We start from the raw sequence: 22,954 nt of genomic DNA, 5'->3' as shown, positions 1-22,954 counted from the left end.
AGACCTGGAATCAGAAAGATCTGAGTTCAAAGCCAGGCTCAGACACTAATTGTTAATAATTACTGTTTACCTCCATGTTCTCAGTTGTAAAATGTGGATAACAAATAAAACCTACCTCCCAGGGATGTAGTGATCAAATGAGACAATAATAGTAAAGTGCTTAGCAGAGTGCCTTGCATAAAATAAGCACCATATAAATGTTAGCTAGTTAATAGTAAAATATTATTGTCATCATCATCATCATCATCATCATTATACCTTACTCTCCTCCATACATTCATTAATTCAGTGACACTGGCCTCCTGGCTGTGCCTCATACATAAGATTACATCTCTCTACTATGAGCATTTTCACTAACTAACCCTCATGTCTCCTTCCTTCTCCTAAAGTCTTCTAACTTTATTGACTTCTTTCCAGTCTCAGCTTAAGTTTCACTTTCTCCAAGAAGCCTTTCCCAGTCTTCCTTAGACTTATTGCTTTCCTGATATTACACCTGATTTATATTGTACACTACACAGAGCTGTTTGCATGTTGTGAGTTCCTTGAAAACAGGGACTTTTGTGCTTCTTTTTGTATTCCCAGCACTCATTATCATACCTAGAACATGGGAGGCATTTAATAAATGCTAACTAACTAGATAAAATGCTTCCCCACCTAGATTATAAACATATCAAGTAGACTTCTGGCCAAGATGACGGGGAGAAGACAGACACTGTGGCTAAGGACTCCTGGCCTTCCCTCATACATAATATGAAACAAACCTCTTATACACAAAACCCAGAAAGACAAGCTAGGAGAAGAAAATCTACCTCAAGGTTTGTCTTCCAGTATTGTGGGTGAGATGGGTGCAGAAAGCAGAGACTCTACCAGGAGCACAGGACAGGGTAAGTGCCTGAGAGCAGGACTAGCTTGATCAGCTGCAGAGGCATGAGCCAACTGGGGAGCAGAGACATTGGCTGTGAGACTGATAGTCTGGGGCTGGAGGGAGAGTTCCAGTGCAGGAGAGTTGCAGACATAGATCCCTGGGCTCCTCTGGTCTGGTGGAACTCAGAGTCAATACCTTCAATTCAACTGAAGCTGCTTCCCAGAACAAATACAATTACAGCCCAACTCCCACACCCCACCCCCATCCCAGACTCAGGTGTGAGCAGCAGAGCTCCCTCAGCTGTGAATAGGGAGAGTAATTACCTTGCCCCAGGGCAAAGCTCACCATTGTTCAAAGATAAAAGTATTCAGCAGCTTCAACCACCTCTTCCAGGCCAAGGTAGAGGGCCTCAAATCAAGGTCACTTACACTCCAGAGAAAGCAACTAGTAATTCTAAGTGGGCGGCCAGTTGGAGTTACTAAACCCAGTGAATAAAGGCTCTAAAGATCTCAACACCAAACCTCTGTGAACCAGCCCCTCCCCAACATGAGACCTTAGGAAAATGAACAAAGGCCAGCAGAAAGGAGGGTCCACAGAAAAATTCCTAGAAGGAAAAGACCCAAACTCAGCAAAACCTAGAACCTCTGAGGAGAATATGATTTGGTCTCCATCACAGAAAGACTTCCTTGAAGAAATCAGGAAGGAGTTTAAAAATCAATTGGAAAATTTGGGAGAGAAAATTAATACCTTACAACAAGAAAACAAATCCTTGGAAAATATAATTGAACAAATGCAAAAAGAAAAAATTCTCTCAAAACCTCAATTGGTCAAATGGAAAACTCTTTCAAAAATAGAATTGACTGACTGGAAAAGGAGTTGAAAAAGGTAAATGAAAATTCTTTCTAAAAAAAAGAATGGAGTCTGTAGAAACTAATGACTAGATGAAACAACAAGAGTTTGTTAAACAAAACCAAAAAATTGAACAAATAGAAAAGAAAATGTAAAATACCTCATCAGCAAAACCACTGACCTCAAGAATAGATCAAGGAGAGATAAAATAAGAATTATTGGTCTTCCTGAAAACAGTGAAGAGAAAAAAACCTGGACTTAATATTACAGGAATTAGTGATGAAAAACTGCCCTGATATCATGGAACCTGAGGGCAAAAGAGTTATTGAAAGAATATATCAATCCCCTCCAGGAAGGGATCCCAAAATGACAATGCCAAGGAATACTGTGGCCAAATTCCAGAACTATCAAATAAAAGAGCAAATCCTGCAAGCAGCCAGAAAGAAACAATTTAGATACCAAGGAGCCACAGTAAGGATTACACAGGACCTGGCTGCATCAATATTAAGGGATCAAAGGGCCTGGAATGAGATATTCTGAAAAGCAAGGGAGATTGGAAAGCAGCCAAAAATCCATATCTGGCAAAACTGAGCCTTCTCTTCCAGGGCAAAAGATGGACATTTAATGGAAGACTTCCAACTTTTCCTGATGAAAAGATCAGAGCTTAATAGAAAATTTGGACTTCAAACAGAAGGCACAAGAGACATATGAGAAAGTAAAAAAAAAAGTGGGGGGTAAAAAAAAGGAAAAAAACCTGCTATCCAATAGGATGAAACTGGCTATATCCCTACCTGGGAGAAAGACTCTAATGACTCTCATTACAATTATTGAGAGTTATTAGAGTCTATTAGAGAGAATATACTTAGCCAGAAGTGATGGGCACTCATAACTGATCTGTAAAACTACTATCCAATAAGATTACACTGGCTATATCCCTACCTAAGAGAAAGACTCTAATAACTCTCAATAATTGTAATTCTATTAGAGAGAATATACTTAGCCAGAAGTGATGGACACTCATGACTTTTTTGTGACTCAGATACAATGATTTAAAAACAAAACTTCTTTAAAAGGGAGGACAGTAAAGAGATAGGAAGATGGAGGAGACTAAATGGGGTAAATCTCAGGTACAAAGGACCCACTGCAATAGAGGGGAAGAAGGGAGGATGTAAGAACCGCCTGAATCTTACTCTCATCAGATTTGGCTTAAAGTTAACATATATACATACACTCAGTTAAATTAAAAAACTTATCCTACTTTTTAAGTATTAAAAGGAGAAAGGGGAGGGGGAAGGAAAAGGGGAACCAACAGAAAGGAAGGGAAGGAAGAAGGGGAAAAGGGAAAGTGGAAAAAAGGGGAGGGGGGTTGGATATAGGAGGGCAAACACACTGAAGGTGGTAATAATCAGAAACAAAATACTGAGGAATGTGGATAAAGGAAAAAGGGGGAATACAAAAAATGCAAACAGAGAGAAGATAACATGAAGGGCAATAAAGAGTTAGTAATTATAATTTTGAATGTGAATGGGATGAATTCTCCCTTGAAACGTAAGTAACAGAGTGGTTTAAAAACCAGAATCCTACAATATGCTGCTTACAAGAAACTCATTTGAAGCAGAGAGATCCATAAGAGTAAAGGTAAAAGGTTGGAGCAAAATACACTTTGCTTCAACTGAAGTGAAAAAAGCAGGGGTATCAATCCTTATCTCAAACAAAGCAGCTGCAAAAATAGATAGTATTAAAAAAGATAAGGAAGGAAACTATGTGGTCCTAAAAGACGACAGACAATAAAGCAATTTCAGTACTAAATATATATGCACCCAATGGTATAGCACCCAAAATCTTAGAGAAGCTAAAGGAGTTACAGGAAGATACAGACAGCAAAACTCTATGAGTGGGAGACCTTAACCTCCAGCTCAGATTAAAATAAATCTAACCATAAAATAAACAAGAAGGAATTTAAGGAGGTAAATTATAAATAGATTGTTAGAAAATCTAGGCATGATAAACCCATGGAGGAAACTGAATGGGGATAGAAAGAAATATATTTTCTTTTCTGCAGTACATGGCATTTACACAAAAATTGACCATGTACTAGGGCATAAAAACCTAATAATCAATTGCAGAAAGGCAGAAATTGTGAACACATCTTTCTCAGATCATAATGCAATAAAAATCACATGCAATATTGGGCCTGGGAGATATAGACCCAAAACTAATTGGAAACTAACTTCATTTTAAAGAATGAATGGAGGGGCGGCTAGGTGGCGCAGTGGATAAAGTACCAGCCCTGGACTCAGGAGTACCTGAGTTCAAATCCACCCTCCACTTAACCCTATTTGCCTTACAAACCGCCCCCCCCCAAAAAAGAATGAATGGATCAAACAACAAATTATAGAAAGAATTAATTATTTCATCCTAGCTATGATGACAATAATGAAACAACATACCAAAACCTATGGGATACACTCAAAGTGGCTGTTGGGGATATAGTATATCTTTAAATGCTTACATGAATAAATTAGAGAAAGAGGAAATCAATGAACAAAATATGCAACTAAAAAAATTAGAGAAAGGACAAATTAAAAACCCTCAATTAAATACCAAATTAGAAATCCTTAAAAAAAAATTAACAAAACTGAAAGAAAGAAAACTTTTCAACTAATAAATAAAACCAAGAGTTGGTTTTATGAAAAACCAACAAAATTGATAAACCTCTGGTCAATTTGATTAAAAAATAAAAAGAAATCCAAATTGCAAGTATTACAAATGAAAAAGGGGAACTCAGCACTAATAAGGAGGAAATTAAAGTAATAATTTGGGATTATTTTGCTCAACTCTATGCCAATAAATATAATAATCTAAGTGAAATGGACAAATATTTACAAAACTATAAGTTGCCCGGGTTAAATGAAGAGGAAATTAAATATATAAAATAACCCCATCTCAGAAAAAGAAATTCAACAAGCCATTATTGAACTCCCTAAGAAAAAATCTCCAGGGCCAGATGAATTCACAAGTGAATTCTATCAAACATTTAAGGAACAATTGGTTCCAATTCTATATAAACTCTTTGGAAAAATAGATGAAGACATAATTCTGCCTAACTCTCTGACACCAATATGGTGCCAATATCTAAACCAGGAAGAGATAAAACAGAGAAAGAAAATTATAGACCTATTTCCTTGATGAATATAGATGCAAAAATCCTAAATAAAATCTTAGCGAAACAATTACAACAAGTTATTACTAGGATAATACATTATGATCAAATAGGATTTATCCCAGGAATGCAGAGTTGGTTCAAAATTAGGAAAGCTGTCAGTATAAATAATTACATCAATAACAAACCTATCAGAAATCATATGATTATATCAATAGATGCTGAAAAGGCTTTTGACAAAATACAGCACCCATTCCTACTAAAAACACTAAAGAGCGCAGGAATAAATGGATTGTTCCTTAGAAAAATAAGCAGGTTCTATCTGAAACCTTCAACAAGCATTACATAAAATGGAGATAGGCTAGAGGCATTCCCAATAAGATCAGGGGTAAAACAAGGGTACCCATTATCACCACTACTATTCAATATCTTATTAGAAATGTTAGCTTCCGCAATAAGAGAAGAAAATCAAAGAAATTAGAATAGGGAAGATACAAAAATTCTCTCTTTGCAGATGACATGATGGTATACCTGGAGAATCCCCAAAAATCATCTTAGAAAACTACTAGAAATAATTAGAAATTTTAGCAAATTCGCAGGATATAAAATAAACCCTCATAAATCCTCAACATTTCTATATATGACTAGCAAGATGTAGCAGAAAGAGCTAGAAAGAGAAATCCCACTCAAAGTAACGTCAGACAATATAAAATACCTGGAAGTCTACTTGCCAAGGCAGACTCAGAAACTTTTTGAAAACAATTACAAAACACTTCTCACACACAGAAAATCAGATTTAAATAACTGGGCAAATATCAACTGCTCATGGATAGGCCAAGCTAATATAATAAAAATGACAATTCTACCAAAATTAAACTGCTTGTTTAGTGCCCTATCAATCAAAATCCCCCAAAATTACATTAATGTGTTAGAAAAAATTGTAAATTCATACGGAGAAATAAAAAGTCGAGAATCTCTAGGGATTTAATGGAAAAAAGTGCAAAAGAAGATGGCTTAGCCCCTACCAGATCTAAAATCATATTATAAAACATCAGTCATGAAAACTGACTGGTATTGGCTAAGAAAGAGAATGGTGGATCAGTGGAATAGACTAGGTGCAATAGCAAGAAATGATTAGAGTAACCTGCTATTTGATAAACCCAATGAGTCCAGCTATTGGGACAAAAACTCTCTCTTCAATAAAAACTGCTGGGAAAATTGGAAGTTAGTAGGTCAAAAACTTGGATTAGACCGACACCTCATACTCTATACCAAGATAAGATCAAAATGGATACAAGATTTAGAGATAACAAACAATATTATAAGCAAATATTATAGGAGATCAAGGAATAGTTTACCTGTCAGATCTATGGCAAGAGAAGCAGTTTATGACCAAGGAAGAGATGGAGAACATCATTAAAAATAAACTAGACAATTTTGACTACATTAAATTAAAAAGTTTTTGCACAGACAAAACCACTGTAACCAAGATCAAAAGAAATGTAGAAAATTGGGAAAAAAATTTTATAACTAATATTTCTGACAAAGAACTCATTTCTAAAATATACAGAGAACTGAGTCAAATTTTTAAAAATATAAACCATTCCCCAATTGACAAATGGTCAAAGGATATCCAAAGGCAATTTACAGATGAGGAAATCAAAGTGATCCATAGTCATATGAAAAACTGCTCTAAATCAATAATTATTAGAGAAGTGAAAATTAAAGCATCTCACACCTCTCAGACTGGTCAATATGACCAGAAAGGAAAATGATCAATGTTGGAAGGAATTTCAGAAGTCTGGGACACTAATACATTGTTGGTGGAGCTGTGAACTCCAACCTTTCTGGAGAGAAATTTGGAACTATGCCCAAAGGGCAACAAAAATGAGCATACCCTTTGATCCAGCAATACCACTACTGGGTCTATACCCTGAAGAGATGTTGAAAAAGGGCAAAAATATCACTTCTACAAAAATATTAATAGCAGCCCTGTTTGTGGTAGCGAAGAATTAGAAATTAAGTGAATGTCCCTCAATTGGGGAATGGTTCAACAATCTCTGGTATATGTATGTCATGGAACACTATTGTTCTACTAGAAACCAGGAGGGATGGGAATTCAGGGAAGCCTGGAAGGATTTGCATGAACTTGGTGCTGAGATGAGCAGAACCAGAAGAACACTGTACACCTTAACAGTAACATGGGGGTGATGGTCAAGATTCCATCAGTGCAACAAGTGGGCACAATTTTGGGTTATCTGTAATGGAGTACACCATCTATGTCCAGAGAAACAATTATGGAGTTTGAACAAAGACCAAAGACTATTACCTTTAATTTTAAGGGAAAAAAAAACCCTTTAGCTTATTATATAATTTTGCTATCTTTTATACTTTGTTTCTTTCTTAAGGATATGATTTCTCTCTCATCATATTTAACTTAGATCAATGCATACCATGGAAACAATGTAAAAATTAACAGACTGCCTTCTCTGGGGAGTAGGGGGAGAGAAGCAAGATTAAGGGGAAAATTATAAAATTCAAAATAAATAAAATCTTTCTTAGAAAAGAAGACATATTACTTTAAATTTTCTGCATATGAGGTAAAAATGAAAAGGAATACCTTCAAACCTATGTGGGCTCACTAGCCAGGGGATGAAACACCTCTAGACAACTGCCACACACTCTAAGAAATGACAAAAAGTCTCATCTCAAACCCAAGTAATCATATGTAAAATATAAAAAAGCACTGAAAAAATTTCATTGAGAAATTCTTCACATGCTATTTATGATATAAACTTTATGGAAAAGAATAGTATTGTGAGAAAAAAGACAAAAATCAGAGATCGCAGAGATAAGGAAAGATGTGAAAGAAAAGGGAAAAGAAACAAAAGAAAAGATGTACTATAAAGGAGAAGCTAGAAAATAAAACTTCTTGAAAAAATCAGAACAGCCAGAACCCCAAGGTAAGAGAAAATTATTTCCATTTATAAGTTTTTAAATGAGAAAATATTAAAACTCAGAGGGCCATAAAGAAAAGATTATGCAGTGCTGAATTTGAATTAAAAACTAATTTTAAATTAATATCAAAAGAACCTGTTCTCATAGTGAATTAATAAGTAGCAATTCATGAATTGCTTCTGAAGTTGCTCAATTTTTAAACAATTTTTCCAACACCATTTATCTAGCATACTGAAAAGCAAAGGCTCATTTGTTAAAAGAAAAAAAATTACATTCAGGTATTTTTCTTCCTTTTTCCAATCTCATGTGTTCCTTAATAACAACCTACTGTCAAACAGAAGGATAACCTGGGACCAAAATGAAAATTGGAACTATAAATGTCTAAGTAACCAAAAAAGGCAGCAGTAAAATTATGCCACCATTTTGAATTCTGTCAACAATTAGCAAAATTACAAAAGTAGAAAAACTTATATATGTAGTATACTTTCTAAGTTTCTTCAACTTACATATAATTATAAATGTTATTTATAATTTCACAGAGAAGTTAAGTCATTCAAATAGAAATTACTAAAAAGTAATTCCATACTTTCTAGAGTTAGCAACTGCTTGTGAAAGAGCCTTGAAATCGGGAGATCAGGTTTTGAGTCCTGCCCTGTCATGTAACTAACTGTCACTTGCAATAAATCATTTAACATTTATAACCTTTGAGTTTTTCAAATGTAAAATCAGGAAAATAGCTGAACATACAATGATTTGGTATAAGTGAAGCAGCAAGAGGTAAGATTCACTGACAACATTATGTGAAACTTTCTGTTCTAGGAAGCTCAGTGGCCACTTGACTGGACCACCAATATGAAAGGATAAGATTTCCTACAGGCATGCATCAAAAGAAACTTCATATATAACTTTTAAAATGGGGAAATGAACTGTCAAATTCCTCTATTGTTTAAGCTTAGCCAACTGAATAATCCCCCTCACATGCTGCCAACATGCCATTCCAGTTAATTTCTCCTTGTACTGGTTGTACAATCCAGGTTTTCCTGTATCACTAGCTTAGATAACAAACTTCATGACTAAACTACTTCTCCCAAAATTTTCATCCTTACTGATCTCATTCATTACAAATCCATGGTACATAACTTTCAGTACCCTCTTCCTATTTTCCACAAGAACTAAGTCAAAGCCCTCATTCTCCCAGGCTTCCTCTCACTCTCTTCCCTCTCCCTTTCCTTCTCCCTCTCTCATGACCAAATATACTCTTATCTTCCAAAGTTATTGAAGACCATCTCCCCTTCTTCATTCACAAAATGAGAATCATTATATGCTCATCAATACCTTTTTCTCTGGTCACAGAGAAAGAGTTATGGTAATCACCAATAAGGTTAATCACCTATCTCTGCTATTATTAACTTTTACACTTTGGCCTTCACTAGGAGCTTGCTACAACAAACATCTTCCTTTATTTTTATATCTTCAATCTCTCCCTCTCAATTAACATTTTTTCTATCAGCCTGAGCAAAATGTTCGGGTTTTCAATTACTAAAATAGCCTTCCTCTGATCATTCTTCCCTATTTAAACTACTGCCCTATACCTCTCTCTTCACTTCCAAACTTTCACCTAAATCCAAATGCCTCCATTTCTACACCTCCCAGTTTCTCCTTAATGCTTGAAAACCTAGTTTTCTTATCACCAATGCTTTATTGAAACTGCTCCTTCATAAGTAGTAACTATCTAAAATCATTAATAAACATTACCTGTAATGGAAATAAGCTAGAAGCCTTCCCAATAAGATTAAAGGTGAAGCAAGGATGTCCATTATCATCATTATTATTCAATATTGTACTAAAAATGTTAACTATATAAAGAAAAGGTTTAAAAATTTGAAGGAATTAAAATAGGCAATGAGGAAACAAAACAATCATTCTGCAGGTAATATGATTGTATACTTAGAGAGTCAACTAAAAATTACTTAAAATTATTAACAATGTTAGCAAAGTTTTAGAATATTATAAACCTACATGAATCATCAATGTTTCTATATATCACCAACAAAGTCCAACAAGAGATAGATTCCATTTAAAATAACTGTAGACAATAAAAAAATACTTGGGAGTCTACTTGCCAAGACAAATTCAGGAATTATATGAACAGAATTACAAAACACTTTTTACATAAATAAAGTAGGATCTAAACAAATGAGAAAATACAATTTGCTTATGGACAACCCAAGCCAACAGGATAAAAATGACAACCTACCTAAATTAATTTACTTATTCAGGATCAAATCTATCCAACTACCTAAAAACTACTTCACAGAGTGAGATAATAATAACAACAACAGTAATCTGGGAAAAGAAAAGTTCAAGTATATTAAGGGAATTCATGAGGAAAAAGATGCAATGGAAGATGACCCAGTCAAACTATCTGATACTGGCTAAGAAAGTGATGGTTCAGTGAACAGATTAGGTACACAAGACAAGATGGTAAATGACCCCAGTAATCTATTGATTCTATTTCTACAGTTCTTTCCCATATTTCCAACTTTATATTTCTATGAGTTTTATATCAAGATTCAAAAATATTTCAAAAGAGACCTGAACAAAAGGTCAAAGGAAATTAGGTCACATAAGAAATGACTTAAGAAAATAGGATGGGGGTGGCTAGGTGGAGCAGTGGATAGAGCACCGGCTCTGGAGTCAGGAGTACCTGAGTTCAAATCCGACCTCAGACACTTAATAATTACCTAGCTGTGTGGTCTTGGGTGAGTCACTTAACCCCATTTGCCTTGCAAAAACCGAAAAAAAAAAACAGGGATGCTTTTCTAATTAAGACTCAAAGGGACATGGTTATCAGTCCAAAGATATCTGAGGGGCTATCATATAAAAAGGGGAGGTGAATTTCTTCTGTAATACTTTGGAACATAGACCTAAGATAACTGGGTAGAAAAATCAAATGAGAGATATTTTGGCTCAATGTAAGAAAGAACTTTCTGATTATGAGAAATGTCAAACAATGAAATAGTTTATCTTGTAAAATAAACAGCTTCTGATCTTTGAAAATGTTCAAGCAGAAGTCAGAAGATAAATTATTCATGCATAGAATTTTACTTGAATTAAACATAAGGAAGAGTAGGCAATAAGGATTTATATAGCACCTACAATGTACCAGGTACTATGGGAAATGCTTTATAAATATCATCTCATTTGATGTGATTTTTTCCAAGAGTTATTGTTTAAAATAGCATTTTGTAAATCTAAAGTATTACATAAGAATCCATTATTATAATGCATAAAGAAGGGTCAGGGAGGAAAATTGTGGACCTCTGATTTTGTTTGCTTGGTGAAAAAATTACCTGGTAACTTGGGGTGTGTGTGTGTGTGTGTATTTTATTGCTATACCCATAATCTACTGCTTGTGTCATTGAGAAGTTGAAGTGACTTGCCTACAGTCACTACAAGGCAACATGTTTCAGAGGTAGAACTTGAACTTGAGTCTTCCTGCTTTTGAAGCTACCTTTTAATTCATTACCTTTGAGCTATTTCTCAGAAACATGGATGCATAAATTGATTTGAATATTTTCTCTAAATTATAACCTGATCTTTCTAAGCTTCATCTTGTACCACTTCTCTAAAAGTGTACTGTGTTCTCATCATGCCAAATATTCACTGTTTATGCCTCACATACTCCAGTATCTATGCTTTTTTGAAGCCCCTGAAATGCCCTCAACATACCATTCCACAAGTCAAAATCATATTTTCTCTTCATAGTAAATGTCAAAAGTTGTTCCCTTGATGAAACTTGGCCCTAAAATCTCTTTGAAACTGTCCCTCTCTTATGGCAGAGATTATATCCTGCTTTATTAGTAGCATTACTGCTATTAGCACTACTCTCCAAACCATTAAAATGCCACTTCCTTCTTACTAGTTGTGAACTTCCTGAGAAGTGTATTTTACTCATCTTTAGTTTCCTAAGTTGCCTCAGCAAGGATACTTCAGATATGGCATAAAATATCTGCTGATCTGAGTTTTCTCTGACAGCTAAGGATCTTGCCCTAAAATCCAACTGGCAAATTATATATAGGCAAAACCAATTCACATTCTTCTCAGCATAATTATATATTTTATTTATGTATATTATTTTATTTGGGATTTTTTATAATTTTATAATTTTTATAATTATTTGGGGGAATTTTTAAAAAAGAAATCATTTAGCAGCAATTTATTAGCAAAGTGATCTCCTGAAAATTTTCTTTTGAAGATAAATCTCTGGTTTTAAAGCCTTATCTAAATGGGTACTATCCAAGTCACAGGAGAAAAATATTACAGTTTGTACTTTTGTAGTACTTTCACACATCTGGTTTAAAACATGAAAATAAAGCAATTCATTTTAAAAAGCTCTTCAATTATCAGATAAAGCAGGAAATGCTATCCATACCAAATATCTAAGAGGAATGAAATAATTAATATTCAAAACTCACCAGAAGAAATCTTACTGGCACTTTTATACTCCACAGAAAATGAAGATGTGAACCCATTGGCTGATCCCAATTCACACATGGAAACTTGATAAGGTGGTCTCAATTTGATTTCAGTCTGCATGTCAGAAAGATTTATCTTTGTCGAAAGAGACCTAGGACTGTTATATCGCTGCTTGGTCCTCTGAATGAAGTTATCTATATAAAATTTTTTGAAAAATTTCAAAATACACTTAGTAATTAAAATCAGTTAATGATGCAGAAACAACTATGACATTGCATAGCTATTTTAAATAATTGTAATTATAAAGAATAGCTCATTTCATAACTTTCTTTTAGAATTCTTTTCAGACTCTAGAAAAAGGTTCTTCTCTCATGAAATGTCAAATCTGGTCAATGTTTACTAACTATGGTTATATAATCATTTATACTATACATTTAATATTTAAAAATAGACACTTTACATATTTCACAATTTTTCAAAACTACCATTTAAAACTATTCTATTGACTATAGCATATTAGAATATAGATTTTAAATACTTCCTTTACTACTGTCTCTAAAAAATACACTTATAAAATTAGTACATATAAGTAATTAAATCAATGAAAGTCATTTCCCAAATGTATTCTTATGGAACTTATTTCTTTACTATTTGGCACTTGGCTTCAAAATCTATATTACTTCTCAGTGGTCATGATAACCACACAAAAATTGACCATGTTTTAGGGCATTAAAAAACCTCACAATCAAATGCAAAAAGGCATAAATATTAATTGCATCCTTTTCAGATCATGATGCAATAAAAATTACAAGCAAAGGTAGTCTTAAAATTAAAAGAAAACTAAATAATTTAAAGACTGAGTGGGTCCAACAACAAATCACAGAAATAATAATTTCATCCAAGATAATAACAAATGAGACAGCATACCAAAACTTGTGGGATGCAGCTAAAGCTGTCATTAGGGAAAACTGTATATCTCTAAATGGTTACATGAATAAAACAGAAAAAGAGCAGATCAATGAATGGGGGATGCAACTAAAAAAGTTAGAAAAAGAACCAATTTAAAATTTTCAATTAAATACTAAATTAGAAATTCTGAAAATCAGAGGAGAAATTAATAAAATTGAAAGTAAGAAAAGTATTAAATAAAACTAAAAGTCGGTTTTCTGAAAAAATCAATAAAATAGATAAACTTCTGGTTAAGTTGATTAAAAAAATAAGAAAACCAAATTGCCAGTATCAAAAAAGAAAATGGTGAATTCACCACCAATGATGAAAAAAATTATAGTAATAATTCAGAACTACTTTGCTCAAGTGTCAATAAATCTAAAAATCTAAGTGATATGGATAAATATCTACAAAAATATAAACTACCTAGATTACCAGAAGAGGAAATAAAATACTTTATAACTCATTTCAGAAAAAGAAGCTGAACAAGCCATCAATGAACTCTGTAAGGAAAAACTCTCCAGTCAGATGGATTCATCAAGTGATTTCTATCAAGCATTTTTTTTTTAGATTTTTCAAGGCAATGAATGGGGTTAAGTGGCTTGCCCAAGGCCACACGGCTAGGTAATTATTAAGTGTCTGAGGTCGGATTTGAACCCAGGTACTCCTGACTCCAAGGCCAGTGCTCTATTCACTGTGCCACCTAGCCACCCCCTATCAAGCATTTAAAGAATAATTAATTATAATCCTACATAAACTATTTGAAAAATAGGTGGAGTTCTACCAAATTCCTCCTATGACACCATATGTCTAAACCAGAAAGAAATAAAAGAGAAAAAAAAATTTAGACCAATTTCTCTAATGAATATTAATGCAAAATTTAAAAAAAATATTAGCAAAGACACTATATCAAGGAAATACAAAAGCTCTCTGATGAAAATAATTACTTCAATAGAAAATGGAACTCAAGGAAGCTGATAACTTTGTGAAAAATCAAGAAACAATAAAACAAAAAAAAAAGAATGAAAAACAAGAAGAAAATGTGAAATGTCTCACTGGAAAAACAACTGACCTGGAAAACTGATCTAAAAAAAGATAATTTAAAAATAATTGATCTACCATAAAGTCATGCTTAAAAAAAGACCTTAGACTTCATTTTTCAAGAAATTCTCCAGGAAAATTGCTCTGATATCCTAGAAGCAGAGGGTAAAATGGAAATTGAAAGAATACACCAATCACTTCCTGAAAGAGGTTCCAAAATGAAACTGCCAGGGATATTTTAGCCAAATTTTAGAATTTCCAAGTCAAGGAGAAAATATAATAAAAAAAATTAAATTATCACGGAGCTATAGTAAGGATTACACAGGATTTAGCAGATCTACATTAAGGGCTCATAGGGTTTGAAATATAATATTCCAGAAAGTAAAAGAGCTTGGATTACAACCAAGAATCAGTTAGCCAGCAAAGCTACACAAACTCTTTCAGGGGAAAAGATAGACATTCAAGTGAAATAGAGAACTCTCACACTTTCGAGTTGAACATAAATTTTGATCTTCAAGTAAGGACTCAGATGAAGCATAGAGAGGGTGAATGGGAAGGGCAAATTATGAAGGATTTAATGATGTTGAACTTCTTGTAACACTGAATGAGAAGATGATACTGTTAACTCATATGAACCTTCTCATTTATTAGAGCAGTTAGAAGAAGCATATATACACAAGGCACAGAAGGAAGTTGAATTTGAAGGTATAATAAATTATAAAGATGGAATTAATGGGTGAGAAAGGAATGTACTGGGAGAAAGGGAAAGGAGAGGTAGAATGGGGTAAGTTACTTCACATAAAAGAGGCAAGGAAAAGCTTTTGTAATGGAGTAGAAGAGAGGAAGGTGAGGGGAAATGGTGCAGAGAAGAAATAACATACACACCCAATTGAGTACAGAAATCTATCTTACCATAGAGGAAAATAGGAGAGGAAAGAGATGGGAGAAAGGGGACAGGGGAGGGGAGGAGGATGTAGGTGACAGAAGAGAAGGAAGATTGTGGGAGAGGATAATCAAATACAACACACTTTTGAGGAAGAGAGAGAGAATGGAATAAATGGGGGTAGGGGAGCAGGATGGATAGAAATATAACTAGCAATAGAAACTGTGGGGAAAAAATATTGAAGCAATTTTTCTGATGGACTTATGATAAAGAAAGCTATCTACCCCAAAGTCAGAGTTGATAGTAAATGAATACAGATTGAAGCACACATTTTCCCCCTCACTTTAGCTTTCTTGAGGCTTCTCTTTGTGTGTGTATGGGGGGGGGGTAAATTATGTTCACTTTTACAATATGACTATTGCAGTAATGTATTTCATGACTACACATTTTTAACTTGCACCAAGTAACCTGCTTTCTCAGGGGGAAGAGTAGGGGTGGGAGGAAGAGAAAGAATTTGAAACTCAAAGCTTTGGGAGTAAATTTTGAAATTTGCTTTTGCATGTAACTGGGGTTAAAAAAAAATTAAATAAACTAGACCATGGTAAGTTATCTCTAGGATAATACACTATGATCAGATAGGATTTATACCAGGAATGCAGGGATGTTTCAATATTAGGAAAACAATCAGCAAAAATAACCATATCAATATCAAAACTAATAGAAATTATATGATTATCTCAATAGATGCTGAAATAGGTATATGAAAAAATACAGCACCCATTCCTATTAAAAACAACAGAGAGGGGCAGCTAGGTGGCGCAGTGGATAGAGCACCGGCCCTGGAGTCAGGAGGACCTGAGTTCAAATCTGACCTCAGACACTTAATAATTACGTAGCTGTGAGACCCTGGGCAAGTCACTTAATCCTACTGCCTCCCCCCCCAAAAAAAACACTAGAGAGGAATGGGTGCTTAAAATGATAAGTGGCATCTATCTAAAACCATCAGTGGTACCTATCTAAAACCATTATATCTACTATAAACTTAATGGGGATAAGCTAGACGTATTCTCAATAAGATCAGAGGTGAAACAAAGATGCCCATTATGACCACTAATATTCAATATTATATTATAAAAGTTTACTTTTAAGAGAAGAAAAAGAAATTGAAGGAATTAAAATAGGCAATGAGGAAACAAAACTCTCTTTTGCAGATGATATGATGGTACACTTAGAAAATCCTAGAAAATCAACTTAAAAACTATCTGAATGAATAGAGCACTGGCCCTGGAGTCAGGAGTACCTGAGTTCAAACCTGGCCTCAGACATTTAATAATTACCTAGCTGTGTGGCCTTAGGCAAGTCACTTAACTCCACTGCCTTGCAAAAAACCCTAAAAAACAAAAACAAAAAAACAAAAAAAAACTATCTAAAACAATTAAACTTAAGTAAAGGGGAAGGATATAAAATAAACTTACATAAATCATCAGCATTTCTATGTATTACCAACAAAGCCCCAAAGCAAGAGCTAGAAAGAGAAATTTCATTTAAAGTAACTGTAGTCAACATAAAATATTTGAAAGTCTACCTTCCAAGACAAACTCAGAAATATAAAAACAAAATTACAAAACAGTTTTCACACAAATAAAATCAGATCTAAACAATTAGAAAAATATCAATTGCTCATGGTTAAGTCAAGCTAATATAATAAAAAAATGACAATTCTACTGAAATTAAATTACTTATTCAATGCCATAGCAAACTACCAAAAAATTAGAGCTAGAAAAATAGTAACAAAATTTATATGAAGGAAAAAAAGTTCAAGAATATCAAAAGAATTAATGCAAAGGAATGTGAGCTTGTCATACCAGTTCTAAATCTATATTATGAAGTGGCAGTCTTCAAAATTATCTGATACTGCCTAAGAAATAGAGTGGTAGATCAGTGCAATAGATTGGATACATAAGAAACAGTGGCAAATGATTATACTAATCTACTGACTGATAAACTCAAAGAATCCAGCTTCTGGGATAAGAATTCAATATTTGACAAAAAAAAGCTAGGCAAATTGGAAAATAATATGGCAAAAACTAAGCATGTATGAACATCTCACACTCTATCCCAAGATGAGGTCAAAATGGGTACAGGAACTATATCTAAAGAGTAAACTTTGAGCACCTGAAGACTTTGAACACAGAACATAATCTATGACTGGTTCCATGTCCTGCTACTCTGTAAAGGCTTTGAGGTCAGGCCCAGTAACAGCCAGTTGCTATTGGTCAAGTACCAAACTAAACTAAAAATTAATTAAAAAGACTTATTACCAGAAAAATTGGCCATAAGGTTATTAAATAACTTTTTTTGGCCATAGCAATTCATGAAAACTACACTATAAGAATAGCAAGGAATGATGAACTCTTTTCATGATAGAAGTACTGGGACCCATGAAATCATGGCTATGTTCAAGTTATTTTATTAATGCCAAGTTAATATATTTTATATAAAAGCAGTTGAATAACCTATAGATTTGATAGTTTTTAAGAATCAGATGAAATACTCTATATGATCATCCATCTACCTTAGATTTTAGAAAAGAAAAAGATGTATTAAAATAACTAACAAAACTATCAGGCACTTACCAAATTCAATGAAACAGTACGGTCGGATGGCTGTATTTGTCTTCATCATGTCATAAGTACTGATGAATTCTCTCTGAAGTTCATCCAGAAAAGAGAAAGCCAAGACATTTGGATAATTTTCGGTACACAGCATCATGTAACTCACTCCCAGGGAGCTAATAAAACTATAGTTAAAAAAAATGGTTTTACAATTTCAAATTAAATCTTGATAATTTGCTACCTCCCCAGAATGGTTTCAACCAAGCAAATAATTGTCAGAGCAATCATGAAGTCAGTAATTTTTATTATATAATCTAGCAAAGATTTTCAAGGGACAAAAAAACATGATTCTGCTTTAAGCTACATCTTTAAACCAATGAAATACCAGTGAAAAGAAAAGAGAAATAAGAAACAAATCTATATCTCATGGTTATAATTATATATATCAGTTTAGTAAGGGATAAAGATTAACTCATTAAATAATCAAATTAATTTTTAATTATTTTTATGGAAATCCTGATTTGTTAACAACTTCCTCTGACTTAGTAAACAATGCATACTAAACATAATTTTTCTTGAGCCAAGGTCATTCTTATGACCATCAATTACACTATATTGGGTTGACCACACTTAGATGATTTTTTTAAGAAATTTTTTTCTCACAATTTGATCATTTTACTCTCTCATAAAATCAGAAAGAAGTGTAGCTACATCATTTCTAGGGCAACGTAATATTACTAAAGCAACCTTTTTCCATTAAATTTTCCTGCCCTCCAAAAAAAACTTTTCCTGTTGTATTATCAGTGTTCAGTAGAATAAATCTTCTATGATTTTTGTATTACCAACATAAAGAACAGTTACCTCCTTGGCAGTATATAACATTGGGGGGGAGGCACAAGGCAATGGGGTCAAGTGACTTGTCCAAGTTCACACAGCTAAGTAAGTATTATGCATTTGAGGCCACATGATTCCAGGGCCCACTGCACCACCTAGTTGCCTTTCTATTTCAAGTCAATGGGGTCAAGAGAGGCAGCCCCCATCATAAGAAACCTTGACAAACATATTGAAATTTTCTTCATTGTCATCCTTACTGTTTGACTTTATGGACATAAACACATAAAAATTTAAATGCATTATGGAAAGGAGGTAATAGTGTTGAAATTTTTCTCCGCCTACATGATAGATCGATTTCCTCATGAAATTTCTTTTTTTTAAAACAACATTTCATATTTTGAACAACACCTAATTCCAGAGCTTAAATCAGTAAGGTAACATTGGAGGTAAGGGGGACAGGAAGAGAATGATAGTAAAAATATAACCATACCCTAATCCTTCTTCAGAGTGAGGTCAATAACTAACAACAGTATGCCTCTGCTGCCCTATGGAAAGCCATGTTTCTGAGATGTTCTTTCACAGCTGGTACAAAAATATGATAGAACCAATCAAGGGGAAAAACTGTGCAACTATTAGCTCGGTAAGCCACTGGTAAAGAGGTGACACTTTTGAAAGCTCTAGGAAAATTTAATTTTAAATCACTAAAGCTTTCATTTTATGAGCAGCTGTCACATATGCACATGATACACAATTGTTCTTACACTGCACTAAGAGGGATAAGCCAAAGAGATCAGTTTTATATTACATTATAAAACTATTCTCTGGATAGACTGTGTTCAGAAATTAGTTCTCTGAAAAATATAACAAAACTGCTCTGCAATTTCATGATTTACTAATTTTTTTTTAATCAGATGCAACTAAATTTGTAATACCTAGTCACAGTTGGCTATGCCAAAGTCACCATTCAAAAAATACAGATAGCTAGGGTAACTTATTAAAAAAAAAACTTTCAGATTAGAAATAAGGGCACCCATTTTTATGGAAAAAAATCACTTAAAAAAACCCAATCTAGGTGTTCTAATCTGGTAATAACAATTCCCATTTTATAATGCTTTAAAGTTCACAGGGCAGTTTTCTCACAACTCTGAGGTTGTGTAGTGTTACCCAAAATAATCAATTTAAATTATCTTTAATGGCAAAAATTTTGACCAGGTAATTTTTATGAACCAAAATTTCGTGTAGTAAGACTAAACCAATATTGCATTAATCCATCAAAATATTCCTGTTAAAAACTTTTCAAGCTTTTATTTTTTCTTAAGGTTAGCATTACCTTAATTATACTTTTATTCCAGAGAAAGCTTATAGTCTCTACCATTGGATGGTTTTTACAATACATATTTTTCCCTGTACTGCTCCAGCTTGAACTAGTAAAGTCCCCACAAGAAGTTGCTATACTGTACTGAAAACCATGATTTGATGTTGTGCTATCTTAATAAAAGAATTCTCTTCAAGGAAATTAGGTCTGATTAAAAACAACAAAAACCCCAATCTATTAAACTCCTTAAGAGCAAGGAATATTTAATGTCTCTCTGTCTCTTCCTTTCTCCACACCCCCCCCCCCACATACATATACATAGAACTATACACATTGCTAGGAGAAAGAGAGGACAGGGTCAAAGGATATGCAAGGATATTTACAGATGAGGAAATCAAAGTGATCCATAGTCATATGAAAAACTGCTCTAAATCACTAATTATTAGAGAAATGCAAATTAAAGAATTTCTAAGGTACCACTTCACATCTCTCAAACTGGCCAACATGACCAGAAAGGACAATGATCAGTGTTGGAAGGGATGTGGGAAATCTGGGACACTGATACACTGTTGGTGGAGCTGTGAATTCATCCAGTCTTTTTGGAGAGCAATCTGGAATTATGCCTAAAGGGCAACAAAAACATGCATACTCTTTGATCCAGTAATACCACTACTGGGTCTATACCCTGAAGAGATTTTTATGAAAAAGAGTAAAAATATCACTTGTACAAAAATATTCATAGCAGCCCTGTTTGTGGTTTCAAAGAATTTGGAAATTAAGTAAATGTCCTTCAATTGGGGAATGACCTAGCAAACTGTGGTATATGTATGTCATGGAACACTATTGTTCTATTAGAAACCAGGATGGATGGTAATTCAGGGAAGCCTGGAAGGATTTCCATGAACTTGATGCTGAGTGAGGTAAGTAGAACCAGAAGAACATTGTACACCCTAGCAGCAACATTGGGGTGATGGTCAACCTTGGTGGACTTGCTGATTCCATCAGTGCAACGATCGGGCACAATGTTGGGGGTGTCTAGGATGGAAAATGCCATCTGTGTCCAGAGAGAGAATTGTGGAGTTTGAACAAAGACCAAAGACTATTACCTTTAATTTGAAAAAAGAAAAAAATCATTATTTTATTATGTAATTTTTCTATTTCTTATACTTTATTTTTTTTCCCTTAAGAATATGATTTCTCGGGGCAGCTAGGTGGCGCAGTGGATAAAGCACCGGCCCTGGAGTCAGGAGTACCTGGGTTCAAATTCAGTCTCAGAGAGTAAAATAATTACCTAGCTGTGTGGCCTTGGGCAAGCCACTTAACCCCATTTGCCTCGCAAAAACCTGAAAAAAGAGAATATGATTTCTCTCTCATATCCAACTTGGATCAATGTTTACCATGGAAACAATGTAAAGACTAACAGACTGCCTTCTGTGGGGGTGGGGTTGGGGGGAGAGAGGTAATATTGGGGGAGAGATTGTGGAATTCAAAATAAAAACCCTGAAAAAAAAAAAGGGAAATAAAGGGAGGACAGAAGATCAGAAACTTACAGTCTTAGAGAGCTATTTGGGGTTAACAAGAAATTCGAAGATTTGCACAAGGCTTGAGTCTTCTTAACTCCAAGGCTGACCATTATAGTGTCTCCCAACCATATATAACAGTATATGCTTAATAAACTTTTATTCAATTGAACATCATAACCTGAGACTTGAGCATAGTGTACCAGGTAAACATTTGAAAACTACTTACTCACTGAATGACTGAAATTAGAACAATTCAGTTTGCCCTACCACTAAAACATCTACCAAAACTGCTATATTATTCTAGCTGCTGTGCTTTCATTTTGAAACTATCTGAAAAGAAATAATCTCCAGGGCTACTATAGTAGGCAAAGTTTCTTACCCTTATATTGAATATCCTAAAATGCTCTGCTCTCCTCCTCCTGCCTCCAGCCATTCCTATTCTTTATTTTTAATAAATTGTCTTTCTACCATTTCAACTACCACTTCCTTCCCTTTACTTTTCTAATTTTCCTCCAGCAACTCCAGAGCTGCTTGACTTTGAGGTCTGACTTAACAGTCATCTTTGGTCAAAGGGGAAGAGCCTTGCTTTTGAACAATGAACAAACTTCTTTCATCATATCTTCAATTCTTCTCACCATACTCCAAGAAATGAAAACTTCTGTATATCACTTTTTCATTCAAAAAGTGCTAGACATCTGAATAACTGATAAATAAGTCACTGCTATACCATTTGCTCTAGCTACTTTACTAAAGATCACAATAATGTGCAAAAGTCACAAAATTGCAAAGTAACTGGTTTTTACTTTAAATAAGTTATATTTTTGGACAAATATGAAGCAAACAACTTTTATGTCTGCCCAAATTTTACATACATTAGCTCTAACTACCTATGTTTTCTAATAAGATGACAGGTTACCACATTTAATCCTTCCACTAACATCATTTTAAAAAATTCACTGAGTACCTATTTATATGCAAAGCACTATAACAGGTGCTATAGGACACAAAAGTACAATAAGCTGTATTTCCTATACACAAGAGCTTACATTCTAACTTGGGAGACAACACAAGTACATGGGAAATTTATTAAGTGAATAAGACAGCAATATATAATATTTAATGCTGATAGTGCAAAATGGGAAAATACAACCAATCTCTAATAAGATGACATACAATTTTACCTTCTTTAATGCTAACAGGTTCTATAACAGTTGGAACACACATGGCACACCTTTAATACAAATAGTGAATAAATATGTTAAAATCAGGGCAGCTAGGTGGTGTAGTGGATAAAGAACCGGCCCTGGAGTCAGGAGTACCTGGGTTCAAATCCGGTCTCAGACACTAAAATAATTACCTAGCTGTGTGGCCTTGGGCAAGCCACTTAACCCCATTTGCCTTGCAAAAAACCCCCCTAATAATAATAATAATAATAATAATAATAATAATAAATATGTTAAAATCACTAAGGGCAGAAAGGA

At 34.1% G+C, this 22,954-nt stretch overlaps 1 protein-coding gene across 1 annotated transcript in view; it reads right to left on the bottom strand.

The window, feature by feature from the left end:
* The window catches only part of SEC22A (SEC22 homolog A, vesicle trafficking protein), a 96,540-nt gene that overhangs the window by 52,747 nt on the left and 20,839 nt on the right, over positions 1–22,954 (bottom strand). The window contains exons 3-4 of the mRNA XM_074214669.1: positions 17,823–17,986; positions 12,314–12,508 (exon numbers count right to left, since the gene is read on the bottom strand). Coding sequence (XP_074070770.1) covers positions 12,314–12,508; positions 17,823–17,986 — 359 coding nt within the window. The remainder of the gene's footprint in view (positions 1–12,313; positions 12,509–17,822; positions 17,987–22,954) is intronic.

This window comes from Macrotis lagotis, chromosome 1 (assembly GCF_037893015.1).
Source record: "Macrotis lagotis isolate mMagLag1 chromosome 1, bilby.v1.9.chrom.fasta, whole genome shotgun sequence".
Lineage (NCBI taxonomy): Eukaryota > Metazoa > Chordata > Mammalia > Peramelemorphia > Peramelidae > Macrotis > Macrotis lagotis.
Note: the sequence above shows the minus strand (reverse complement) of the source record. Positions and strands in the feature narration are given on the sequence as shown.